This window comes from Castor canadensis, chromosome 11, assembly GCF_047511655.1.
Source record: "Castor canadensis chromosome 11, mCasCan1.hap1v2, whole genome shotgun sequence".
NCBI classification, from domain to species: domain Eukaryota; kingdom Metazoa; phylum Chordata; class Mammalia; order Rodentia; family Castoridae; genus Castor; species Castor canadensis.
This window is the reverse complement of record NC_133396.1, coordinates 3,522,224-3,549,361: the sequence shown is the minus strand read 5'-3', so window position 1 is coordinate 3,549,361 and position 27,138 is coordinate 3,522,224. Positions and strand designations below refer to the sequence as shown.

Genomic DNA, 27,138 nt, shown 5'->3' with positions numbered 1-27,138 from the left:
TCACATTCCCAACACTTTATTGTTTACAAGACAGCAATGGAAGGAAACATCACAATCATTAAGCTGACAACAGGAGTGGGGAAAGCACAGCTGTTCTAAAACCCGAAAGCCACTGATGGTGGGAGGGTGTGACACTACCACATCAGAACAGTCTCCATCATGATGTCCCAAGTCCTGACTGTGCTAATTTCATCTCTCTGTGTTTTAAACAGCACAAGCTAACTCCAAGACATTTACCAAGGAGGTGGGCAAAGGCAGGAGAAATGTCACATTTGGGAGCTGTCTTCACACCTGTGCTTGTCTGACAGGGAGAGGACCACACTCCCCAGCAGAGGAGGACACCTTTCCGGGTCCCTGCCTGGTGGCAGAGGTCTATGAGGGCCCACAGAGCCAGGCCCTGCCTTCAGAGCTGCCTCTGTCCTACCCTGAGGGGTGTTGCCAGGTGGTTGCTGTGGGGAGGAGGACTGTGCCAGATAGATGAGAGAGTCCCTTCTGGACTTCAGTCATGCCTAACCTCTGTCCCAGTCCCCTGCTTCTGCCTGGGCACCTTGAGAAGAGACGACAGGGAGCTTCCTTAGAAAAGAGGTTGAACCTCCACTGGGAAGAGGTGAGGAAAGGCCGTGGAGAGGAACCCAGGAAATGACAGGGACAAGCTCCAGCACTAAGCAGACCCGGACAAAGTGTCAAGTGCAGGCCTGTCAGGACCCAGGGCCCTCGGGTCAGGGCATGAAACATTCAAGTCACCAGTGAGAGTCCAGAAGAGCACGACACTTTCTGAAAGCTGCTAGGAAAAGGTACAGGCCAAGGACGAGGGTCCTTTACTGTAACTCTGAAGCTCGCTGTGCCATTCGTTCTACCTGACTACAACATCCTCGGCACAGGGCAGGAAGGTTTAACTGTGACTGCTGAGAACATTTGGTTGTTCTGTTCAGTAAGAAATGAAATTGCCTTAAAAAAACGGTAATTAAAACTTGCAAGTGCTACACAGCACTGGAACCCTCCCGAAGGAAGCGGAGTTCTCAGCCACGGGAAGCAGGGAGGGTTTCAGGAACAAACGCACTGGTGCTGCCTCGGCCCTCGCTGCGACCGGCCCTGCAGTGTAAACATTAACTTTCCAAGGGTCTGCAGGGCTGTGTGGAATGCCAGGCTCACCAAGGAGGAAGAGGGCGGGGGCCTGGAGTTCCTAACGGGCAGGCCCACCTCACACGGGTCTTTGCTCCCAGGCTGGAGCACGGTGCTGGGACTCTGCACCATGGGTGCTCCAGAAAGAGTTACATGACGGAGACGGAGAGCACATGGGAAGGCAAGGAAGAGAGACGAGATGGAAAGAAGAAAGGGCCCACGTCAGGATGCCTGCAGTGACCCACCTCCTCCACCAGGTCGCAGTGTGGAGAGAGGCCGGCCCATGGCCACGGCTCAGGGCTGAGGGGCTGATGTCCACTTCTGGCTGCTTCATGTGCCCCGGGAATGAACTTCTGTAACCTCAGTTACAAAAAATAAAAAACTAAAGCAAACAAAAGTGCATTGCTCCGTGTTTTATGAAAGTGAGCCCTGACACAGCTAAAGCCGCACTTGATGTGGGGACGGACGGACGGATTTAAATGAACTCTATACCTTCGTACTTCACGCTGCCAACTCTGGTCTCTGGCAGGAGGAAGCGCCCATCAAGGGTGAAGGCCATGATGTAGGTGGCGATCTTACCACTGTCTTCTTCGGACTTGAGGGCCACAATGATCTGGTCGTCGGTATTGGGGATGAACTTGAAGGAGGAGAAGCCGTGCGTGGGGACCAGCTCCCCCACACGGCGGACAGAGATGTCCCCAAAGTCCGGGGTGGCACTCAGGAGCAGGTTGGTGCCCTTGTGCTCGTCCTCCTTCTCACTGTACCGCTCGTGGCTGGCCCGGCGGGGCAGGAAGAACCAGCGCTGCAGCGTGTCGCTCCAGCAGGCAGATTCATGGATGAGGTAGCCTGGGGGTACAGCAGAGCCACAGGTTACCACCCATCCCACAGAACTGCCACAGCCCCTGCTCATGACAGCTGTACCACGCCATGAGACTACAAACCACCGGGCCTGGCTCCATCCTCCCTGTAGCTCCCCAACCTCCTGAAGGGTTTTCAGTCTGCAGCTACTCTCCTTTATCCAGGGAAGCCTCGCATGGCATGCACAGAGGAATGGGGAGCACCACACCGCGTCTGCACTGCCCCTGCCCCTGCCAGCTGTCTCCAGAGGGGCCTGTAAGCCTTCACCAGTTCTCTTTACTTTCTTCTCCCGTGTTAATCGTGAGCATAGAAAAGGACAAGAGTACAGAGAAAGGATGAAATAAAGAAGCAAGTCTTCCTTATGGGAAGATAAGGAAGAGAGGGCAGCCTTGAGCTGAAGGAAGCAGAGCTCCTCCCAGCTTCCAGACAGAGGCACACCTTCAGGAACAAGCTCCCTGCTTGGCCACTTCTCCTTCCACCTGACTTTAGCCCTCCTGCAGACACAGTCATGACACCCTCTGAAAGGGAAGGAAGGCTGGCAAGGCGCTGTCAGCCTCCCCTACTGCACATGGGAAGGACAAGGCCCTTGACCACCTGGGAATGGAGATGGGGGTCCCCCAAGCCAGAACCACTTCTGTGTGGATGGGTGGGGCGATAGCCTGTGGTGGCCAAAGGTGATCTGTTAGGTCAGTGAGGGACAAATGAGAAAATGGCTCATTTGCCCTAGAACCTGCTGGCCTAAAGGGAACAGCCATCAGACACAGCCGAATAATCAAGGTGGAGCAAGGTACCAGCTGCAGCACATTCACAGTGACAGACGCCAGCCGGACACCCACACAGCTCCTTACCTGGTGGCTGGATTCCGGCGGCGGCCCTCAGAGCATTGTAGCTGGACACCCAGTTCTCGTGGTCCACGCTGCCCTTGTGGCCCACGACCTTCACCCACTCCGGGTTCTCGCTCATCACCTCCCCCGTCGTGGTGGTCCACTCCTTGCCCAGGCCGCCCACATATAGGTGCTCGTCCTTCACGGCCAGCCACTCGGCTTTGAAGCCTGGGGCGATGAGAGGAGGGGCATCCCTGAGACACCATGGCCGGCCTTGGCCAGGGAACCCTGGTAGTCTGGCTGACTCAGATAAAAAGTCACAGCCTTGAGCCTTCCCCGGAGGCAAGGGTAAGAGGCAGAGGCAGGAACCTGTGCAGAGCCCCAGGGCTGGGACCTTCAGAGTAGGCACCTACCTCCTTTCCACTTCTTCCTCTTCTCCCCCTACCTCCAAGAAGCCAAGCCTCCTCTGCAACTCACAGGACCTGTTACACCAATTCCAAGTCCTCTTACACTGCTCCCTCCACCTTCCTAAAAGTTGCTGACTACTCTCCTAGGTCTCCTATGACAACTCCCACTCCAGTCCCAGATCACTCCCCACTACCACCCAAGTGTGAGTGTGAAAATGCTCTGCAGGTGGGCCACAGGTGTCTGCCATCTTGGGCTATGCCCACCACTGCACTGTGGGTTAACAGAATGCTAGTGGTGGAAGTCACTAGAAGGCGTGGGATTGGGGTGCTGTCTTCTGGATGAATTTATTTAGGAGCTCAATTTGTTCTTCCTCAACTGCCCTATTTAATGTGAACACACTTTGCTGACTGCAGCACTGTTAAGCTGGAGGGAGCCTTTGTTCTTCAGGCATATTCCTCCAGTCCCTCCCCACCAGGGGTGCCACTAGGCTTGATCTCCAAGCTGAATCTCTTGCAATCTCTTTGAGGCTATTCCTCTTGCATAGGACAGCAGCCTTGGAGGCTTCCCCCAGGTGGCTTTGGAGGGACTGCAGTTCCTGCAGTTCCAGTGACCTTGAGTTGTCTGAGTCACTTCCATGATATGAAATCCCATTTTCTGAGACTTTGGGCCCTCTGGATAAGCAGCCACAAGCCAGCCCCAAAGACCCCATTATCCACTTTCTCCCCCCTTACAGACCCACACAACAGTAACCTAAACCCTGAGGGAGGTGAGGCAGGAAATAGAGGACCGACATGGTCTCTGCCAACTCCCCAGCCTCAGGCAAACACTGGGGATTTTACAACCAGGAGAGGGCCTGGCAGACTGCGCCATTTGTAAAGTGGGGCCCAGTGACTTAGTGCAATTTCTCCTTCAACCTGGGAGATCCTGCAGTGCTGAGCTTTGTAGAAGGGCAGATCACAGAGAGCTCACACATACGGATTTTCAGTTCTTCTGTCAATGTTCTTAGGCCTCCTTCCTCTTTCCTGCCTCTGACACTGTGGCTCCACTCTGGTGGCTCTGTCCCCTGCCTTGTGGAAGCAGTAACTCCTTTCTGGAAAGCACTGGAGCAAAAGTCAGGCTCCACTCCCTCAGTAGCAACTGCTCCCAACTCACACAGCTCACCTGCAGTTCCATAAACCAAGGTTAGGGTCTCGGTTCAAACTCACACAGGCCACCCCAGCTTTCCAGGTGAGGGGTCACAGATCCAAAGACACCTCTGAATACACAAGGACATGGTCCTGGAGGGAGTCAGAGCGACAGGGACGCAGCTCTAAAGTTCATCCTGGAAGGGTTTCCCCACTCTCTGACAGGCCTCTAGTGACCACATGGAACCGAGAAGTGATTTTCCTCAGGGTTAGGGGTGTGGCTCAGAGCAAAAGGGATGTCCCCACCTTCTGGGCACGCAGAATTTTACCAGGTTACTTTCCAACTGCAGACCAAACCACAAACAGCCAGCCCCAGAGCACCCAGCACCTGAAGAAAGCTCAGCCACAGACTGCGGCTCCACTTACCCTTCTCCTCGGTTCCGTCACCATCAGACAGGATCACCCAGGGCACAGCCTTGGTGCCTTGGATCTGGTAGATGACCCCCGTCCGGTCATCCACGGAATACAACTTCCCATTAAACACGATCAGGTCAGAGAGCTCCATGCCCCTCCCCTTTTCTGCCAGGTGGGACTCCAGGATCCCGTGGTCACTGTCCCACTCCACAGATACCTTGTCCCCACTGTCCGACAGGGTCAGATAGCCCTTCTTCAGGTAACTGAACCAGGTATTTTCCTTCTGGGCCCTGGACTCTGTGTCCAGGTCAGCAATGACTGCGATTCGATACCGAATCCCGCCTGGCGTCCTCTGGGGGGCCGACAGGGGATAGGTGTCATTGTAGCGGGCAGCAGGTGCCTGGCCGAGCCTCCAGTTGTGTGCATTGTGGGTGGAAGACCTGCCTGGGGCTGGGCGGTGAGAGTAGAGCAGCCAGAGGAGGGCAGCGCCCACAAAGGACGTTAGGATCACCCTCCAGCGGGGGCGGAAGCGGGGATCTGCAGCCTTGGTCATGGATGCCAGCACAGGAAGTCCTCCCACACTTATCCGGAGGGAGTTCATAGGCTCATTCCATTCCAGGTGGTCAGAGGGCCGGACGGGCATCAGACCGCACGTTGGGTGTGACCTGCAGCCCAGGGAGAGAGGAAAGTGGTCATTGGGCTGTGAAGCATGTCAAGCTCCTCAACTACATGGGCTGAAGTCAGTCTTCTCCAGAGGGAACACAACTCCACCAGGTCCAAGGCTGGGTGAAACCTTGTCTCCAGCAAAGTGCATGTGAAGTCCTTCTGAAGAAAACCACACCCTCCCTGGCCTAGCTGGCAAGACAGAAGCTGAGCAACAGGAGGAGGTCTGTGCGGGGTTGGGCTGTGCAGGCTAAGGGAGACGCCAGGCAGGTGTGGGGAGACAACAGAGAAGGTACAGATCTGTACTACACTCAAATGTCACCTCATCCAGGCCTTCCCCAGCTGCCCTGCTCCAAGGTCACGGGCCCCACATTGCACAATAGCAGTTTGCTCATTCCTGCCTTGGCCTTGCACAGAGAGGATGAAGGCTCCTTAGGTAAGATCTCATTTCTGGGTTAGGTCCCTGTAATATTTAAATATATAGTGGATCTTTCCTCAGGTTTTTGCTGTTGTTGTTGGCAGCACCTGTCCCTTGGCACTTCCTATTAATGCAAGGCACTGCAGGGCCAGAGTCACAGCCACTCTTGCTGCCTGGAGTCCAGCACACCTGAGTATCTGCTCCAAAGGCCTCTGGGCTCACTTTGGGGTTGGGCTTGGTTCCTGGGCCCCCCTGGGCCATACTTCATGGCTCCATGGTCAGCTCCCTACTCACAGGCACAGAGCATGACAGCTCAATGCAGCCATAAAGGTGCCAGGCCAGCATCGACCCTGGCATGGTGGAGAGCTGTCTGTCTCCAGGGCAGCTGCCCAGTGCTATACTGGGGCATCAGGAGGCTGCTCCCAGCTCTGGCTGCTGCCCTGGCCCCTCCTACAAGGGGCCCTCCACCTACAACCAGCATGACAACTTCCCTCTGGGCTTCTGGAGCACGCCCACTACCTCCTCCTGGAGAAAACCAACAGCAAACGTGGGACTGCATGGGCTGCTCTCATTGCCAGGCAGCACCTGGGAAAGGCTCTGTGTGATCCACTCCTGCTGGAGACCCCTACTCTGGCTGAGCCCAGGCTCTGTCTTGTCCTGTTTCTTTTCCAAGCCCAGGGCTTCAAAGGCCTTGGCAAGGCCCAAGACTTACAGTCCTGGATGTAGCCACCAACCTCTGCTGCCCTCTCCCTCACCTCCTACATGAAATGTCGCTGGTGTTTCCAGCACACACCTTACTATTTCTAAGCAAAAGTCCTAGTCGCCCTCCCTTCAAGCCCATCTTCCCTTAGGAACGGCAGTGGTGATGGAGGCTGCCACATATACTGCTGCTCACATTAAAACTCCCACAGAAGCCCAACGAGGTGCTTTTCTGTGTGAATGTTACAGTTCAACAAGAAGTTATAAGCCACCACAGAGAGCCCAAGACCGCTTTAATGGATACCCACCTTTCCTTCCTCAACAGCACCCCCACAGGCATATTTAGAAACCACATCTCTCCACTTCCAAACAATCTCTCACACAAATCATGCCAGCAGCCTCCCCATCCCTTGTTGGGTGGCCGCTCTCCTCCAGACAACTCTGACCCTCTTCCATGGTTCCGAAGCTGCTCTGCTCCCTCCACACCATCTCTGCCTATCAATATGGCCTCCTCCTGTCGCCTGGCCACAGGGGCCCTCGTTCCCAGGCAGGGCTCACTGTTCCCTTGCCCAGGACACTCTGACCTTAGTCTTTGCATGGCTGGTTCACGGTTTTCTCAGAGTTCCTCAGAAAGTCAGCTGTGCCTATTGATCAAGGGCCTTGGGCAGTTTCCACTCTCTGCCTGGAGCCCACATAGACCTGCAGCTAGTACAAACAGCACACATTTGCCAAGGAATGGAAAATAAGCTCCTTTAGCTCCTTAGCACCCTGGCCCCCCACATTCATCTGCAAATTACACATCCCCCGATCAAGGCTGGGAAGATCGAGACGCTCGGCTAGCTGCCTGGTCTAGGAAGACAGCACCTGACTGGTGGATGGGTGTCACAACTGTAATGTGTCACCCTGCTGGCCTATGGAGCCTCCCACTCTGTGTTCCAATGAGTCAGTACACCTGCACTGCTCAGGTCAGGACTCCTGCCACCTGCTCCCCATGGCCCCTGTAGCAGCCTAGGCCATGGCAGCTTATAGCCCCATACCCTTGTCCAAGGAGGAGGGGCCTCCCTCTGCCCAGTCCCTCAGCAGGCCAGACCAGGCTCCTCTCAGCACCAACCATCCATGTCCACATCTCCACCTCACTCGCAATCTGCTTTCCAGATTGCTCTGAGGGATGCCTGTGGTTGAACCGAGAGCAGATCTGTGGACCAGTAAGGGAATGGAGAGCCTCCCAAGCCCCTGACATCTTTGTCCCTCCTCACCCCAGCTCACCATCTTGAGAACAACAACACCCACACCCTTCTCCACCCGCCTCCAGCAACTCCACACATGCTGGTGCTCTCTGCCTCTTTGGGCTCTGTCCCTCCTGGATTAGGGGCCTCTCAGCAGGCCCAGGGCTGCTCCCTTCCCTCAGCCTACAAGCTCGTATGGCCTGCCTTGCTCAGCACTGCCCAAGAACTATAGGCTCTCAGAGTTTAACCTCTAGGAGAAACCTTGCAGCCTAACTCCTCCCCTGAATGCAGGGCAGTGGGCACCAGCAGGCTCCTGGAGAGAATTCTCCTTCCTGGCCAAGGGCCTACCCGGTCCTCCAAAGCCAACATGGAGGGACTGCACCTCTCTCCTTCCACACGTTCAGACAAGCATGAGGTCTACCAGTTTCTCCCTAGCCCAGCTCTGGATTCTGTTCCCTTCTTCACACCCCATAGCCTTGGTCCTGGCCTAATGATGCAGATTTTCTGGTCCAAACCTTCACTCTGCCATTTACCAGCTATGAGACCTTGGACAAAGACCTCTCTTCTCCCAGCCTCAGTTTCCTTCCCAGAGCCATGCCAATGGCCAGGTCAGACACTGAGGAGAGAAGACTTGGCCCAGGGCCTGTCTGCTCTCCTTTGTACCTACCAACCCCTCACATGTCACAGCCTGCAAAGAAGGCCTCACTTAGCTTTCCAGCCTGACCTCCCAGTTGCTCCTGCATGATCCTGGATTATCTGTAATTCCAGATTCCGTGTCTAGCCTCTAGACCTCCATCTTGGATGCTCAGCTCCTCTGAGCACATGGAGCTGCCTAGAACTCCCTGGAAATGCACTGACAGTCATTCTTCTGCTGTTCCCACCCCTCCGCCCTGTGACTGCTCTCTCTCCCAGAAAGTCTCTGGGAGGAAGATTTCTGAGAAACCTGGGCATGTGACCTCCCACGGCAATGCAGACTTTGCAGGTATGACTAAGGACCTTGATGGCGAGTCTGTTCAGCTGGGCCCTAAGTGCAATCACAGGTGTCTTTTTATAAAGGTGAAGTAGAGGAAAAAGGCTCTGTCTTAACCCCAGAAGCTGGAGACCAAGGGTAGAGTCTGCCCCAGAGCCTTCAGAAAGAGTTCTGTGACATGCTGACTTTGGCTCAGTGGCACTGATATTCAAGAATTCAGGGACATTGAATCTCTAGACGTGCAAGAGAACAAACGTGTTGCTTTGAGTGTGGGTGATTCACTACAGCACCCTAGAAAAGGAGCACCCCTCCCAACAGTGTCCCTTGGGCCACCCCATACTGTAGCGGTGTTCTGCAGAGCTCCCGGAGGGAGGGGCTCTGCTTCAGCCAAGCAGACTCCCCAAGAGCTGAGAGACAGGCAGGAACCCTGGGACTCAGCCACCTTTGGTTAAAGGAGAGGATGACTGCTTCCAGCAACTTCCATGACCTTCACCACCATAACACCTTCCCTCAGTCTTCCTTAGAACCCTAGCAGCTGCTTTTGTGGAAAAGCAAGTTTCAAATCATCTGCCTTTTCACTTGCTTTCCACAGCCCCATGCTGGTATATCACCTAAAGTGACTGTAGTGTCTTGATGCTGGGGCCACTGCACAGCAAGAGCTGGCATTTTCATTTCTGTCTGTCTGTCTATCTATCTGTCTATGCCAACCATGAGCCACAGAAACAAGCCAGTGAGAAGAAAGACAAGATAGGCAAAGACGTCCCAGAAGAAGGGGCCCGTGTGGGCTTGTCTCCTCCCTACGCTCCTCAGAGCCATTAGACGCTTATGTGTCTGCATCCTTGAGTCACGAGGTTTATCAGCCACGTCTGCATATAACGTTTGACTTGATGATCAGGAGTAAGAGAGCCAAGTGGCTACTGTGAAAGTTACCACTCTTGGGCCACGCAAGCACACCTGGCAGCTGGACTGCAAACAAGTTCTCTTCCAGGCTCAGAAGCCCAGGGGACCACACCCTCCTATGAGCCTTGCTCCAGGTACAAAGTCCCAGGAACAACTACCTTACAGCCTCCGGGTCCCGACCTCCTTCCACCCTTTTTGTTTTTGAGGTACTCGAGTTTGAACTCAGGGCCTACACCTTGAGCCACTCCACCAGCCTTTTTCTTGTGATGGGTTTTTTTATTTGCCCGGGCTGGCTTTGAACCACAATCCTCCTGATCTCTGCCTCCTGAGTAGCTAGGATTACAAGAGTGAACCACTGGGCTTCTACCCCTCTTTTTAAGGCGGGTGTTGTGAAAGGCTCACTGGCATTCAGGCATTTCTGGTTTCTTTTCTAAACAGGCCTGAAACAGCAAGGCCTAGCTGTGACAGACATTCCTGTCCAACCGCTCCAAAGGACATTTCTAGATGGAAGGGAGCAGCAGCAAGCTAGGAGGCAGGGTGCTTTCTCTGTGCATTCAGCAGGCCGCTCTGGACTGCTTCCTGTCCTGGGAGCCTGCAGTAACTCCAAGGTCAAGAACAGCATGGGCAGAAGGTGCCTACCTCCATTGGCATCCCAGGTCCACACCAGACTACGCATAGGCTGAGCAGAAGGAGCAGCAGTGAAACACACGACCACAACCAAAGCACTCTTGATTTCCGGCTCGCTCCTATTTTTCAGGAGTGGTATGTGACAGGTGGCAGATTAAACAGGTCTAAGGCAGCTGCCAGAGCAGACTCCTCCTTTCCAGGATGCAGGAAGGGCTGGGACAAGGAGAGCCCATTCTCAGCTCTCAGTGGCCACTCTCTCCCCACCCCTTGCTCCTTGAGAGGAGCCAGCTCCCCTCCCTTCCCTTCTCACCAGATAGCAAGCAGGCCTTCAGCGTCCCTTTGCTCTCTGGCAAAGCTCACTTCCTTATTGGACAGTAAAGAGTAGGGGCTGCAGACTGGCTCAGATTCTTCAGCAAAGCAGAGAAAGAGCCGGGGCTTCACAACAGTCTCTAAATAAATGCAGGATGGCAGGCCTCAAAGAAATGAACACCACTGCATGCCTACCACAGTTAAGACTCCTAGGAAAAGTTACCTGACTCCTTGTTTTATGTTTGAAAATCCCATTTGAAATCTGGGATTGTAATCCCAGCTACTCAGGAGGCAGAGGCAGGAGGATCAAGAGTTCAAAGCCAACCCCGGCAAAGTTAGTGAGAGCCTGTTTCAAAATAAAACCAAAATGGCTAGGGATGCAGCTCAACTAGCAAAGTGCTTGCCTAGTAAGTGTGAGGCCCTGGGTTCAAACCCCAGTACTGGCAAAAAAAAAAAAAAATCGGAGCAGCACAAGCAGATGAGGAAAGGTGTGTGTTAGGAGTTAGAGGCCCCCTCTAAGCCCACATGGCATCCTTCTCAAAGGCCATTGGTGGCTCAGGACCTTTATGACTTTTGCACCCCCTCCAGGCACAACAGGCACTCACAACTGTTTCCTGAGTCAACTTAAATACAGTTCAGGGTAATTTATTTTTCAGCCTGGTTTTGTTTTTTAAATCAAAGCATGGGCATTTAGTAACTAATTGCTGCAGACCCAACAGCTTAGACACCACAAACTACTATTTCACATCCGGAAGAGGTCTGACATGGTCTCTCAACTGGGCTACAATCCACTCCTGGTCTCCTGGGGACAATCCACTTCCTGGCCTCTTCCAGCTTCCAGAGGCTGCTCAGGATCCTTGCCTTGCAGCTCCTTCAAAACCATCAATGTGGCATCTCCTGGTACCTTTCTGCCATCCTTTCCCTCTTGCTCTCCTGAGTCCCTCTTTCACTCTTAAGGACCCTTAGATCACGTCAGGCCCATGGGGGAAAAGTGGGATAATCTCCCTGTTTTCAGGTCAGATATTCGCAATCTGAATTCCCCTTTGCAGTGCAATGTGACATATTCACAGATCGGGGGTTGGGAAGGCCATCTTGGGGGCCATCACCCTTCACGCTATGCCTTTTTTATGGGGTGGACAATCAGCTTCAGAACCCTCTAGTTGGCATGTTACATCACAATAAGGCTGTATCTGCTTAATTTGTATCACAATGTTATTTTGGGAGGAATTCTAGCAAAAGAGCTACCCTCCCAGTTGAAAGCAACATCCCAAACACTTCTCCAGAGTGCCTGAAAATACAGCATGGGACAATCCTCCACCCACCCAGATCTGGGCTCACTTCTAGAACATGCACTGCACCCTCAGCATAAATCATGGCTCTGGAGACATGCAGGCAGCAAGGCCCTATGAGCCATTCTGAAGAGTCCCAGCCTCACACTCACCTCACATCATCACAACTCCATTACATTGCCCTGTCTGGAGCCGGCACTAGCTTCCTGCTCACTTCTCCTGGCACCTGCCCCAGATGACCACAGATGAAGCAGTGCTCTGCCTAGAGACCAGAAGTTCCACTACCCACAGGACTATTACAGAGGAACAAAGAGTCAAAAGAAATGGCCACCAACAAAGGACACTGAGCATCTTCCTCAATAGGTTTTTCTATTATCAGGAGATAACCAATCATCTTGACTTAATGAAAAGAAAAATCAACATAAAGCTTATTAAAAATCAATATAAACGTTTTTAATTCCCTTAATGTTGACATTTAATACAAGATTTCCAGGAAATCTCAGCAGCCCAGAGTATGCTAAAGGGAAAAGAACAACATTGTTGCTTCCCCCCCACCCCAGCATCCTTGGACCATTCCACAAACAGAAGAAAGGACTTCCTGATTATCACACTGACCCACTTCAGGACTCTGGGCCACAGTCTGAGATCCCAATTCTTCTATCTGGAAAGCAAACACTAGAGCATTTGCACACCTACTCTGCACAGCCACTGTGAGGACTGCCATGCTGCTGCTCACAAGTACATACACTTGCCTCCAGAGTCACACCCAATGACAAGATGAAAACTTGGCCAGAGCAAGCACCACTGCATGCCCTCTCTGCTCCTGACCCCTGTGCTGGGGCAGGCAGGGCAGATCAGTTGTGCTGTTGCATAGGCTAGTGAGAACGTTCTCAAGTACCAACAGCTTAAACCAACAGAGTTGCCATGGGCTGTGAAAATACAGCCAGAGCTGTAGAGGGAAGAAAGGAGACTTCTGACTAACAGAAGGTGTCAAGGGACAATCTGGTCACACCAAGCGATACCAGTCAGTTGCAAGATGATTTCCTCTACTGTCCTGGGACATACCATCTTTTGTGATCAGGTCAATTTGGACAAGAAAGAGAACGAGAGAAGACCCAGAATTCTGTCCTCAGATCACTGCAGTGGTCTTATGACAGTGTTGGACAAACCTATGCTTCACCTGAAATTGCTCTGGGATGTCTGCGACAGGAAACCCCTGCCTCATCCAGAGAGGAGAACACTGGCTCCTCCAACATGCCTTCCGTGGGACACTCAGGCACACATAAAATATTCATCGAGGCCAGCAGGGAGGGCCCACCATGTTCACAGGCTCCAGCTGGATTGCTGTGTCAAGAGGCCTGGGGAAGGGCTGCAGCCCAGCCCAAGAGGATGGTCCTCAGTCAAGCTCCACAGAGGGACAGAGACAGGGAGGAGGGGCTGCCAACTCAGCTCCTGCAGGACTACACCACATGCTCCCTATCACAGATTCTTCTGAGACCTAGCAGTTTCTTTCAAATTTTGGCCAATCAGGTCTCAATGACACCAACAGACTCAGGTTCCCAAGCCTATGCTTTGTTCAAAATGTATTAGGAAAAGATGTCAAGAGACAGGATTGAAAAATGGAGCTGGTGTACTAAAAGTCTGTAGTTCTTGAGATCGCTAAGGGAGAAGAATGCTTGATAGAGAGATGGTTTGCTGGAAAAGGACAGAGTGATCTGGCGGGGAGGCTATTGTCAGAAGGAGAAGCAAAGGCACCAAGCAACAGGACGCATGAGGGGGTGCCAGTCCCCAGAGATGGGAGAATCCAGACCTGATGGGGGCAGGGTGGGATGGTGGATAATCTGCGTGCAAGAAAGTGAAGAGTGAGCTGCGCTGCCCAGAGGAAGTGTCAATCTTGGATGTGGCAAGGACAGCAAGGACTGGGATGGAGCAAGAAGGCGGGTGGCTACAGGTGGGGACGGGGTGGGAAGGTCTGTCCGTTACAGGTGTGACCAAGGGCCAGCCGGGGAAGGGAGGCTTTCCTCATCAGTCTGGAGAGGCCCTGCACAGGCCAGAGCCGGGGTATCTGGAGTCCGAGGGATTGAGGTGGGAAGTGGTTGTCCACAAGGGCAAGTGGACCACAGGAGTCAGATGGGTTAGCGATCACACACCAGTCTGAGGAGGAGGGCATTGCACACTAGCCAGAAGAGGGGGGTGTCCTGCAAGTCGGAGAGGGGATGATATCCCACACTACACAGAGGGACAGGAGTCCACCACCGCAGGATGCCAGCCAGGGGGCAGGGTCCCGGCTCAGGTCAGTCCCAGAGGAAGTTCCCGGGGTCAGGGGGCGGGCCATGGCTGGATGGGGGCGGCGGCAGGCCCCAGGACGCTGCGAGGGAGGGCGCCTGACTGCGGGCGCGCCGTCACTCACCCACGGCGAGCCTCGCTCCGGTGCCCGCGGGCGGCCTCGCTGCGCAGGGCCGGACAGGGCGGGCTGCCACTTCCGCCCCGCCGCGCGCTCCCGGCAGCCTCTGCTCTGCGCCTGCGCCGCACGTGGCCCCCCTCCCTCCCCCCCCCCCGCCTCGCCGCGCGCTCCCGGCGGCCTTTGCTCTGCGCCTGCACCGCACGTGGCCCCCTCCCTCCCCCCTCCCCCCTCCCCCCCCCCCCCGCCTCGCCGCGCGCTCCCGGCGGCCTTTGCTCTGCGCCTGCGCCCCACGCAGCCCAACCCGCCGCCTCTGTTCTGGGCCTCCCCCCGCCCCACTTCCCGGCAGTCTGTGCTCTGCGCCTGCGCGCTGGGTGGCAGGAGGTGTTGGGTTTGTTCCTGGATATTGCTTGGCGTTAGGGTTGCAGGGATCCGCACTGGTCCTCGCAAGGTGTTCGCATCGCGAGGCTCCGAGACGCTGGCCGTCATTCCCCAGCCGAGGCCTGGCCCCATCTCGGGAGGTGCTGGAGTCGAGTTCTTGCAGCCAGCCCCAGCCAGGGCGAGGGAGGGTCTGCAGGCTGCGGTGTCTTGGGAGGAAGTGGGAATGGTGGGGGTGTTTCCCTGCCGCCGACTGCATCCCACAACCCCCACCAAAGAAGGACGTTCGAACTCACCCCTTCCCTGTCCCTTACGTAGCCGGTGGACTGTGCACAGGCATCCCGAGGCACCCTCCCCGGTCCTTTGCACAGAAAGGTCTGGTGACACCGGAGCGTCCAACTAGAGACCGCTGCCGGAGGGTGCCTCAGCATCCCGGGTCCCCCAAAAGCCCTCCGACGAGTGGCACTTGTACAAAGGCAGCAAATTCAAATCATATAAGCAATGTAGGAAGTAACACATTATTCCCAGTACTGCTTCCCGTTCCCAGCTCTTACCTGTAGGAGGCAACCACAATCCGGAATGTTATATTGGTAATTTTCTTACTTTACTTTGTAGCTTTGGCACATAGATGTGTATCTCTAGCAATATATTGTTTATTGTTATTGCCTTTTAACCTTTATAAAAGTGAAATAAAATTATGTGCAATGGCTAGCAGTTACTGCACAGATAACCATCAGGCATTTTAACTTTGCTGGCCTGGTGGCATTAAATGCCTTCTCACCACCTGATTACTGAGAAGTTGTGTATCTTATATTTTTTTGACCATTTCTTATTCTTCTGTGGATGCTGTTTTTAAGAAAGACTCCACCCTTTCCCAATTGATACGCACATAACACCAGCTTTGAGATAATGAAGTTACCCACATATACATTGGTCCGTTTGGGGGCTATTGTATCGATGTGTTTTTTATTACCTGCCCCAACACTGCTTCCTTACCATTTCTTCACAAGCCTTTATGTGTTGTAGGACATATTCCCCCTAACCATCCACTATGGATATTTTGTGAGGTTGAATAGAATTGCTTTGAATCTGTAGATTCATCGGTAGAGAATTAAGATTTTTATGATGTGGAGCCTTCTACCCACGACCATGTTTGCCTTTTCATTCATTCAGGTTCTCTTTAGTGTTTTTCAATGAGGTTTTTTCCACTGCTCACTACAGCTTGAAGATAGCCCCATCTCATTGTGGAGAAAGCTGCTTCGTTCTGTAATCGACTGCTGTGTCTTCTGTGTGGCTGTATTGTCACTTGTTTTGCCAGGCCCCTGTCATATCTATGACCTCTTAGGATATCTGTGATCTTTTATATTTCAGCAATACTTCAGGGAATATCCTTCTGTTGTTTGAACATACCTGTAAGTCTATCTAGGATAGGTTCCTTGAAGAAAGGCTATTGGACGAGAGGCCATTTGCATTCTGGGAGTGAACACTCTCTCAGAGAGACTATGTCATGAAATTGCTCTCAAGATCAACAGCAACTCCCATGGTCAAATACAATTAGGTTTTCATTCTCATCTTCTTTGCATCCTTTTAGACATCACTGCAGCCTCTACGGGCAGAAAGGTGTGATAACTTTCCTCACCCTGCATGAGGGCCACAGCCTAAACTCCAGTAATAAGACACAGATAGCAAGAGAAAAGTAATATAAATTCATTGAATTGAAGTTTTACAGTACATGGGAGGTTTCAGAAATGAAGAAAAGACCCAGAGAAGACTATTTTTCTGCTCAGATTTGATGAAGAATGAACACCATAGAGAAATGTTGGAGAATATGATCAGAGTATATTATTTGTACATCAAAAAATCTAATGAAACCCATTAAGATTACTTTCTTTCGGAGGCAGAGAAAAGAGATTTATTACCTGGCTTGGGACACACTGTGGTAAGAAGCAGAGTAAGCAACTCATCTTCAGCCATCTTCCCCCACTGTTTAAAGGGGGGGGGGTGGATAAAGGGGTATAAGAAAGAGTAATAGGGTGAATATGGTCAAAGTATATATTTGTATGTATGGAAAACCACAATCAAGCCCCTCAGTACAGTTAATATCCACTAATAAGAAAGAAATGTGACTGACAAAAGGGGCCTGGGATACCCAGAGTAGGCTGAGTAGGGGAAGCCCAGCAAGGCTAGCTGTTCAGAGTCCTCCTGGTCTAGCTGGGCAGTTCTCCCTCCCAGGTGTGGGGCAGGACTGCTTCTGGAATGAAGGTTGTATGTCTGTTGTCTGACAAGTTCAGGGAACTTGTTTATGACTGGCTCCCTTCACAGGTGGGGAAGGTTAGAGTAATAGTTCTGGCTTTGGAGGAGAGGGGTTGTAGTTTCTATGGCCCCCACCCCCCCAGGGGAGAGAGCAGGGCAGGAGAGCAGAGAGACTTCTTCTCGGGCTGCCTCAGACCTCCCATCTTCAGTTCTAAGTAACTCATCATGCCAGTGCACCATATTCTGGGGTGCTGTGCTCTGAGCCCCAACAACTCCTCCCAGAGTGTCTCTCCTTTTGTTTCTGTGGCTCCGCATAAACTAGCGCACATTCTTCACTTTTGCCATCTGTTCCTGTCCACTTTGTCACTATTCATTTCATTAAGTGCTTAGGGGAGTACTGTCCACCAGGGGGCGCTCTTGTGTTACTTATCCAGAAAAATATTGCATCAGGTTGGGCCTGTGCCTCTGCATCTGGAAGCTGGTAGAGATAGGGAAACTGAGGCACGGGGAGGTTAAATGGCTCGATTAAAATCAGAAGGCATGTGAATAACGATAAAATTGCAGGTGTAGCTCCTCCCTGGGAGCCCTCCTTGGTGAGGGAACTTGGAGAGGGAAACCTGGTTTCCCCAGGTGCGAAGTCATAAAGAAGTGGACTAACCTGTCCTTGCAGCTGCCAATCCTGAGCTCCACCTGCCCCAGGCTCCCAGAACACGGGTGGCGCCGACCAGGAGCCACGAGCGCAGGCCAGAGGCCAGGAGCTGGGTCTGGCTGCCAAGTAGGCTCTCTCCACCCCCCACCCTTGGCAGCGGTAGGCCACCAATCAGAGGCTGCCTGTCGCTACCCTTAGGAGTGGAATTCAAACATTCACAAGACCAGTCTCTGCCCTTGTGGGATAGCTGGGCAGCCCGGCTCAAAATAGCTGGTTCGGCAATATGTTACAGCACAGTGGGAGAAATTGTGGTACCGCTAATGACACACTGTGTTTATCAGGAACTCTTACGGTCTCCAGCTGAGGCCATCCAGCCTTTTCCAGAGACAGCAAGAGGCAATGACATGCCCAGAGAGGAGGAAAGAATTGCTAAATAGAGGAGGACACACAGTGTGCTGTCCCCTCCACCAGGGATTACAGGAAATGTCCCTCTGTGAGTCTCTGTCCTGGTTTGAGAAATGGAAACCATTTGGGAACATCCAGGAAGCTTTGAGTGTTTGGCCCAGGCAATTGTATATAGGAGCAGCTCCTGGGGAATTCAGGGTGGGCTTGGCTTGTTAGCTCACTTGGGATCCTAAGAGGGAGGCCTTGAGGAGGGTCGTTGCTGGTTGGCTTTGACTTCTGACCCACAGCCCCAGAGTGGATGACCTCTGCGCCAGGCACTGCTGCTGCATTTGGTTGTGGTTTTATTATGTTGCTGTTGCTTGCCATGGCTCTTGCCCTGGCACAGGAAGGTCTTTAATACACCGAGAACATTCTGGTTCTGGTTGCTTGGGGCGCTTACAGCAGGGATGGAAGAAGATCATGTAGTCTGCAAGGACACCCCTTGCTTGCTAGGGTCTCTGTCTTTTCCTACTTACAATTTCAAAGGAGGAGTGAAAGTCGATGACACGGGGCCTTAGGAGCCTGGCAAGCTCTCTGGTTTGGTGACACATTTTATTTCTTCTGTTGAACCCTGACTGTCTTTCTTTGGGAGCCTTCCTTGTGAGTCTTTGCCCATTTGCCTGTTGGCTTGGACTGTGGGCTATGATGGTACCCGGCCCCCGCCACAAGATGCACCGAACCTCAATTCCCAATCCTTGGAATTTCCCATGCCTCTGAGCCTTCTATCTCACAAATATCTCAGGAAGCCCCAAGCTCCCTTCACTGAATTTAACATCACATTACCCCTCCCTCCAGTTTCTGTGTGAAGGAAAATGAGTAATCCGTTTTCCAATCTCTTGGGACCTTTGGGGGTTCAGGGAAGGAAGAAGATAATACTTACAATAACGATAGTTATCATGACCATTCGAGCACTCCATGCAAGAAAGAAAGTGCGGGTTCATAGTCGCTTCTCCAAAATCCCCCAAATATAAAAAGTCCCCCAAACTTAGTTTTTCCCTAAAATTTGGCCCAAACAAATTTGACAGAACAATATGACTTGAACTCTTGGGAGACCATGAATGGCTTTCATTATCCTACGGCAGAATGATCCAGTGTTCAGGGCAGGGTGCTGTCCTAACCCCCAGGACACTTGGATCTGACTCTGAACATATCTGGCTCAGCTGGTTCCAGGTCAGAGACCCTGGAGCTATCTGTTTCATTTATTTATTTTTTGTTTTTTGGTGGCACTGGAGTTTGAACTCAGGGGCTCATTCTTGCTAGCCAGGCGTTCTTACCACTTGAGCCACTCTGCAGCAATTTTTTTTTGTGTGTGTGTGATGGGTTTTTTTTGGAGATAAGGTCCCAAAAACTATTTGCCTGGGGCAAACTTAGAACTTTAATCCTCCTGATCTCTGCCTCCTGAGTAGCTAGGATGACAGGCGTGAGTCACCAGTGCCCAGCTCTGTCTGTGTTCTATAGATGAAGAAACTGAGCCCCTGGAGTTTCACTAGTGTCCCAGGCTGGGTGAGAAAAGACACAGAGGTAGGACTCAAAGCGTCCTGCTTGTATGAGCCAGATGCAGAGAACCATCCATCACTTGTGTATTGCTAGAGCTTTGCACTATATCGGACCTCTGAGTTTGCCTCTCGAAATATGTTAAAGGTAGCTGTCTTTCACTTCAGCATCGAAGCCGTCTTGAATAGGGGAAGGAGAAAGAACAGATCTTCCGACTCCTGCCTCTTTTTCTCTTTCGGGCACTGTGAACTGTGGTCTTGGTCTAGGTCTTCTGCCAAGTGAAGGCTCCTGGGTGGAACATTGAGGAGCTTCCCTGTTGTGTTTTGGGAGTTCCCTGCTCACAAGAGTTCCAAGGTTCTACTGTCTGGACACCACCTCACTGGGACCGTGTGTGATGTCACCTATCTGGCCCTTTTGCTCTGCTGTGAAGGCAGAGGGGAGGTCAGCCCATGAGCTGGGCGGGGAGCTCCCTCGTATTACTTACTGGAATGAAGAGGAGCTTATCTCTGGGTTTTCCTGTATTGATAGGCAACCAAGGATGTGAGTTTTGCCAAGCCTCAACACAAACTCGAGCAATCCTCGTGTCTACTGGCGCAGTGGGGGTGATAGCTCTAAGGGTGACAAGTTTACTTAATCTTGCTAAGTGTCCTTAAGTGTCCCTGGGAGCTGGAGGACTCAGAAGTATCTCTCCCTCTTCATAGGACTTGGCACTTGGTTTCAGGGTGTCTGGTGTGGCCATTGGGAACTCACAGGCTGCTTCTTTCACCCCCTTCTCCTCCTGGCTCGAGCCCATTCTGACTCTTCTCAGATGCTGACCTGTGCCCAGCCTTGGGGCAAAACAGTGTGCCTGGTGGGCATCATGCATGCACCCTGCTCCCCTTCTTTGCTTCTCTTAGCCCTTGCAGAAGTTGGTGTGTAGCCCAGGGGGAGAAAATTCCAAGGTAAAGAACAGCAAAGTGTGGTCCTTTTGTTTTGCCTGTAACATCTAAAACCAGCATCCCTGTTTTTATATCTCCCATCCAGATGGGCGAGAGTGGAGGAGTGGAGGTGGGAGGGAGGGAGAGAAGAGGAGGAGGAGGGAGGGAGGGAGGGAAGGAGGAGGAGGAGGGAGGGAGAGAGAGAGAGAGAGAGAGAGAGGTACCTTCAAGGAGTGACAGCCAAAAAAACAACAGGTATAGCATCGAGGCCAGGCACAGGGAACCAGAGAACAGGGCTCCGGAAGAAGCAAAAATTAAGGAACACTGGTACCTCAGAGCAGTTCATGTCCCTGGCTAGATCCTTCCTCTTGGGATGGTGTGATTAGAATCCAGAACAAGCCCACTGACTCAGAGTTTGGGATAGAGAATGGAGGGGTGGCTCTGGAGAAGCCTGGGAGAAGCCATGGGAGGTGACATTTGGGAAGGGCATTGTAAAGACTGAGAAATGTCCAGAATGAGTGGTCTGATAGAGACTGAGCATTCCGCCACCCCCACTGGCCCCGCCATTGCACTCCCAGGATTCTCTGGAGGGTGGAAACCTTCTGGACAGGGGCTGCTGCTTTCCCACCTTCACATCACAGCGTTCTCCAGACTCTGAACAAAGCCAAGGGCCATCTTGAGCACACATCGACACGTGCATGCAAACACCCAACCTGGCATTCTGTTACAGAGGGCTCCAGGATTCACCCAAACCTGGCTGTGGTCCCTGGACCCCAGGTGGAGTCCCTCCGGTGCCATGTCTCAAGTCAGCCACAGTTTGGAAGGAGGGCTGGCCATAGTGGATGCCTGAGTTCCTTAAAGCCCATCTCCTGCCACCAAGTAACTTGGGGTTCTCAGTCTTTCTGGGCACCCCCACCCTGTGTGGGGCATCCTCACCCTGGGCTCCCAGACACCCCCACCTCTGGATGGGCCTCCAGAGATGCACAAGTGACCACCCCCACCTCCTGGCCTGAGCTGGCTCCCTAGGATGGCCAGAAGCAGGGAGGGCAGCGGAGGGCCAGCTGCCGGGCACACACACAGTTAATCCTCAGCGGCTGCTGTTTGGATAAAATGCGCTGGGAGCGTTCTAGGCTCCTCGGCAGCGCACATCTGGCTGGGGTTTGCTCTTTACGTGGTGTTTGTCCCGCTTTCTTCCTCCCTTCCCTTACTTTTGAGAAACCACGTTTCCGCTTCTGGCCAAAGAGACCTTGGAGCTAGCTGGGGAGATAAAGGTGCCGGGAAGGGAACACTGCTGCTTGCACCTCCCCCCCCCATACACTTTAAGACTTTTTCTCGTGGGACTTTATCCCTCCTGCTCTCCTCCTTGGACAAGACTGTGCTTCCGTGCCGACCTGGCTGGGAGGAGGCTCAGCTGCTGGGAGATGCCCTAAGAGAAGGCACCCTGAGAGCCTGAGAGCCCCGAGAGAGGTGCAGAGGACTCCGCTGAGCCAGCTCTGCAGGAGAGAGGTAGGTGGCCCAGCCAGTGGGACGGGAATCAGGACCAGTGCTGCCTGGGTCTGTCTTCATGACTTCAGCTGGTTGCCTGGCAGGGCTGAGCAGGCACCTTCTCCAGTGGACAGTGAGAGGTGGGAGGGGCTGTGTTGGCAGTTGTGGCAAAGGGACAGAGAGATAACAGAAGTTTCAGGGACAATCCTGTGCCCATCCTTGCTGCTTCCCAGGCGCAGATGCTGTTCTACAGAGGTTAGTTCTCTGTCTCCTTCTGACTCTGTGAGAGGTATGCTTATCTGCAGCCAGGTTGTCAGGACTAAGTGTACCTTCCCCCACTTCTTCGTGTGTGGGGGTGGGGGGGAGGTTATCTTGTTTCACTCTTCTGTGGAAGAAAAAAGAATGTAGCCGTGCCCACCTCTGTACCTGGGAGTTCCCTACCCCTGCCACGTCACTTGGGCCATCTGAGATCCAGGTTTGCCCTGGTCCCCTGTCTGTCTGCGGTCAAGTTGAGCCTTGGCACCAGTGGGAAATGTGAACTTTGGTCCCATCATCTGACAGCCTTAGTGTTTCTAGAGGGCATCCAGATTGGGCAGGAAAAAACAGTGTCCCTTCCCTGGGGACTCTCCTGGAAAGTGAAGTTGCCTGTGCAGCTGAAAGTTGCCCTGGTTTGGGGCTGCAGTGCCTGAGTCTGAGGACAGCACATGTCCCCTCCCTCTAGAGCCTCCTCAGGTCTAGGTGTGGTCTCTGCCTGCTGACCCCTGGGCCACCAGGCTGCTCCCAGCCCTTCTCTGTGGCCCTCCTTGAGCTTTAGTTACTCTTGCTGTGGCCCTGTTTCTGCCTCTTCCTCCTCACCTAGCTTCTAGGGATGGAGGCACAGGACACACTTTTCCAAGCTTTGAAAACAAGAAAAGTCTTGAGAAACAACTTCCTGGATCCCCGGGGAGTGTGTGACGTCCTTAGAGACTGTCTGGGCTCTGCTTTTTATAGTGCAAAAAGCACACACTCCCAGCAGGCTGTGCAGACCACATGCACTGCCTCAACAGACACACTTGACTATGGTGTGTGCTGCAGGGGGAGGTGTGTTCCCCACCTCAGTGTCCCTGCTAACTGGACAGGAGGGAACACAAAGGTGGGAGGCAGACAGCTGAGAAAAAGGGGGCTGCCCCGCTGTTCCTCTTAGAGCTGTAGAGCCGGAGAACTTAGAGATCACCCAGTGACAGCAGTGACAAGAAGAATGGCAGCTGCCACCTTGTCAAGGGGACTCTTACCCTTGGAAAGCTTGGAGGGGCTCAAAACTTGTCCGAGGTCCTATAGGCAGTGATTGGAGGATCCGGACCCTAATCTGTGTCTTCACCCCAAGTCTATGTTGGGTAGACTTCACCCATGCTGGGGACACAGAGCACACTACTGCAATCTGAGCATCTCAGGTTTCCTGTCTCAGCTGCCAACTGAGAAGAACTGGGCAGAAGGACAGCAGGTCTCCTTTCCTGGGGACTCTGGCCTTTTCATCCCTCTCCTTCTGCCACCTTGAGTCCCCAGTGATGCCAGGGAGGGTGCTCCCAGGGAGCGGCAGTTCTGGAAAAGACATGTGGCCCAGGAAGGCTGTGCTGTTCCCGGGACAACCTCCCTCTTCAGGGTGACCAGCACGGCATACATGCTCCTTTCTGTTGTTCTTCCTGGTGCCTCCCCACCAGCCGTAATTAGCCTGACTCATAAACCAAATATTCTGGCATTGAACTTCACCCTTCAAAACAAAGATGAAAGGAATTTCGTAGAAACAGTCTTGCAGCAGGGTATCCTCACCGGACACCAGCGTCCCATGTGTATTTTGTCCTTAGGGATCAGGTCCTTCAGTTGGTCCCACTTCCTGAAGCCGGGAGGTGGGGTGGGAGCTACAGGGCTTAGGGGGAGGGGTGGGTGACACTGTGAGGGCAGAAGGGCAGGAAAAAGATGTTCTGTGCCAGTGCCCGGCTTCTGACTGCCCAAGGCTGACTCTTCCTGACAATCTACCCTCCCTGGAGAGAAAGGGCCATTTGGGAGCTGCCAGAGACATTTAGGCTGGGTGGTGGCTCCCTGTTTTGTCCTTTGTTGTTGTTGTCATTTTGACAGGACTGGGGTTTGAACTGACGGCTTCCCACTTGTAAAGCAGGCACTCTGTTGCTTGAGCCACACCTCCAGTCCCTTTTGCTCTGGTTATTTTGGACATGGGATCACAAGAACTATGTACCCAGGTTGGCCTTGAACCATGATCTTCCCCATCTCAGCCTCCCAAGTAGCTAGGATTACAGGCACCAGGCACCAACGCCTGGCTTCCCTGGGTTTCTGTCTTGGTGATCAAACATCATGTGGACTGAGTGCTGTTACTTGTTCCTGTTGTACTCACTGAAGTCTGCCTCTGCTAAAGTCAAGCAACACAGGACAGCTCACTGGACAGGACCCTGCTACCTCCCTGGCCCTTTCAGGCGGTACAAGAAATGTTCTGTCTGTTCCTGAGAGCAGCTTGTCAAAGGAGCATGAACTCCACAAAGTGCTTTCTTTCATGCTCTGGGAGCAGCCCAAGGAACCAGTGTCACATCCGAGCCTCAGGGCCCTGCTCCAGGTCCTTGTCCTGGCAGCATCAGTCTTGAGCTTAATCACGGATGGACGTGTAGACTTGCAGAGTCAGCTGCCCTTTTCCTCCTCCCCAAGCTCCAGAGGGAAATGCTGAATCCTTGCTGGGAGCCTGTTCCAGGGGCTGGGGCAGGCGGTGTGAGCAGGGTGGGTGGGGCGTCTGGATCTCTGGGACCTGGTTAAGTTGCAGTTGCAAGGAGACTGCTGCTCAGCATCTTTGCACCTCAAACTGCCCCTTCCTGCCCACACTCCACTTCCAGAACTGCAGGGGTACCAGAGGCCTCCCTCACTGTCCACCTTTGAAGTGACTGCAGACCTGCAGGCCCCACCCTGGGCACCCCTCCCTGCCTAGGACTGCTGCTGGGACGTCCAGGCCTGACTGGGCCTCAGTGTCTGACCATCTTCCTGGCCCCTGTAAGAATTTTCCTTGAAATGAGACAGTTGAGCGGGAGACCGCAGGCAAGGAGGCAGGAACCCAGGCAAGGACAGGAAAAGAGCCAGGCGAGGCGGGGCATGGGAAATCCAAGTTCCTGGTGCCTGGGGTTGGGTCAGACATGCTCTTGACCACTACTAAAGCCACATGTGGCAGAAAGCAAGCTCCACGCTCTGGGCCTGCACTGTCCCCATCCCCACCCCCCACCTCCCACCCCCAAGTGGGGCATCTGGTTACCAGCCGCCTGCTACCCTGGGGACCAGGAAAGCAGAGGCCCTCCTTGGGGGAGCTGCCAGCCCCGGTACAGGCCAGAAGCCAGGCCCGGTCTGCAACTCTGCCCTGAAACTTCTGAGCTGGTCCTCAGAGCACGGGGCTGGCATGTTGGGGTCTAGTGGGAGATGGGAGGAACTGAGGGTTTGTGGGACCACAGGGCTCCTGGCCTTCTGACATTCACCCTCCACCCCCAGGACCCCAAGAAGCTCCATCTGTGAGGATCAGATCCAGGTTCTGTAAGTCCTCCTTGGTCAGTGAAAGTACTAGATTGAGGTGAGCCCACCCCTCACCTTACCATTCTGTCCTCCATTCCTACCTGTTGGGGTCTCCGGTGTACCCACTTATGACTGACCCCAGACAGCCTCCTCAGGAATGGGCGGGCAGAGCACGCACACAGCCCCTCTCCTCCCGCCAGCATCCATTCTGCACAGCCGGGGTGTGCACTCAGATCCCTTTGCAATCTAGCTCCCAGGCCAGCTTCTACCCATGGGGGCTTGGGGACAGACAGAAACCATCTGCATCCTGCACAGCACGGCCCCCACTTCTTCAGAGCTTAACAGTGTGTAGACCTCCCTCCACTCTGCAAAGCCCCTCACATTTGAAGGTATATGGGGGGCTGTTTTGGTGACTCTGTGCCTGGACCCAAAAGGACTTAAACTCCAGTGGCGTGTGTTAAGGTGCTGGGAGGCTGGCACCATGGACATCGTAGCACATTACACCAACACTGAAGATAGTTGTGGGTTCCCCAGCACCCTGCATGGAGCCTGGCGGGCAGTAGGAACTCTGTAATCCTCTGTTGCACAAAAGGGTGGATATTCCCCCCAAGCTGCTATTCCAGCTATAACTACGCACGCTAATTGGGTGGGTGCCCCACACCTGAGCCCGGTGTGTCTAGGAGCTGTCCAAGGGAAGAGCTGTGTATTCGTATCCTACATGTCTGGGAATCCAGACCACTGCCCAGAACACTGTCCTGGGCACTCAGTGAACGTTTGTTGAATGAATGAGTAGGAGAAAGTGAAGCTTCAGTGCCAGCCAATTTATACTCCTCACAGTTCCATTGGAGCCATGAACTTGCCACAGCCTCCCCCCTCCCATCCACTTTTCTATGCATAGAGTCGAGTTCCCTGGAATAAACCAAATGCTCACTTAGTCCCCAGGGTGGGGCTTATTTGTCATTTTCTAAGTGGAAAAAATGTGTACTCGCTGTGAAAAAATTATGACACTGTTATGGGGAAAAACCCTAGAGAAGCCAAAAGAAAATGTTAAACAGCGTGTTCTCTTTACCCATGATAACTGCCATCAGCACCAGGTGGGTAGTCTTCAATTCTGCCTTGCATGTGGGAATCTATGGGTGCATGTTTTCAACCTGCTTTTCTCTTCTCACAGTTTTATGAGCATCTTTCTGTGAGAAAAAAAATACTCACGTGTTTACAAAGGACCCTAATTGATGCTGCTGGCTGAATCTGGTCCTTTCCTTCCTCTTCCCTTCCTCTGCCTTTAGATAGCATCTGTGTTTCCTGATCTAGCACAATCCCCACCTCTCCCTACCACTGAGTTTGCTTTTTGTATGGGGACTTTGTCCTACCATCTTCTAGAGGTCAGCCTGCTTTGGTTTTGTTTTTTTTTTTCGGTGGGAGTGGGGTTTGAACTCAGGGCTTCCTGCTTGCAAAGCAGGTGCTCTACCTGAGCCACTCCTCCAGTCCGTTTTGCTCTGGCTATTTTGGAGATGGAGTCTTGTGAACTATTTGCTCCAGCTGGCCTCAAACCTCAATCCTAGCCAGGATTACAGGTGTGAGCCACTGGCGCCTGGCTTCAGTGTGGTTTGTAGGGTTTTTTGGAAGTGGAAGACTTTCGGAGTACAGAGGAGAGGAGCATTTGGAAAAGGATAGCTCTAGGCAGCACCAGGACTCAGCATTCTGGTAACACTCAACTATACTCTCTCCCAAC

At 53.1% G+C, this 27,138-nt stretch overlaps 2 protein-coding genes across 6 annotated transcripts in view; one reads left to right on the top strand and one right to left on the bottom strand.

Annotated features, from left to right (window-relative positions):
• Nucleotides 1-14,377, bottom strand: Cant1 (calcium activated nucleotidase 1). Of its 3 annotated transcripts, none has more exons than XM_020158098.2 (4): nt 14,262-14,377; nt 4,763-5,415; nt 2,829-3,032; nt 1-1,968 (listed from the first exon to the last, which is right to left on the bottom strand). In XM_020158098.2, exons 2-4 carry the CDS (start codon nt 5,391-5,393, stop codon nt 1,598-1,600), a joined length of 1,206 nt encoding a protein of 401 aa, XP_020013687.1. In that variant the 5' UTR covers nt 5,394-5,415; nt 14,262-14,377; the 3' UTR covers nt 1-1,597. The 3 variants fall into 3 exon arrangements, with proteins under 3 accessions (XP_020013687.1, XP_073901078.1, XP_020013688.1); XM_074044977.1 differs by lacking the exon at nt 14,262-14,377 and adding an exon at nt 10,266-10,466; XM_020158099.2 differs by lacking the exon at nt 2,829-3,032.
• C1qtnf1 (C1q and TNF related 1) overlaps nt 14,121-27,138 on the top strand; it is a 26,786-nt gene continuing 13,768 nt past the window's right edge. The window contains exon 1 of one of the 3 annotated variants that reach the window (XM_074044979.1): nt 14,121-14,144. Coding sequence is in view for 1 of the 3 variants with exons in the window: in XM_074044980.1 (XP_073901081.1) it covers nt 22,112-22,127 (16 nt within the window). In the remaining 2 variants the exon portion in view is untranslated. Of the gene's footprint in view, nt 14,145-21,497; nt 21,894-22,048; nt 22,128-27,138 lie in introns of those variants that run through there. The other 2 variants (XM_020158061.2, XM_074044980.1) reach the window with 2 other exon arrangements.

Excerpts from the sequence above, each read along its gene's own strand:
- Cant1 (XM_020158098.2), bottom strand. The coding sequence starts at position 5,393 with ATGCCCGTCCGGCCCTCTGACCACCTGGAATGGAATGAGCCTATGAAC. Across the intron at positions 3,033-4,762 it reads TGACGGAACCGAGGAGAAGG|GCTTCAAAGCCGAGTGGCTG; the intron begins GTAAGTGGAGCC and ends TCATCGCCCCAG. Across the intron at positions 1,969-2,828 it reads CGCCGGAATCCAGCCACCAG|GCTACCTCATCCATGAATCT; the intron begins GTAAGGAGCTGT and ends CTGTACCCCCAG.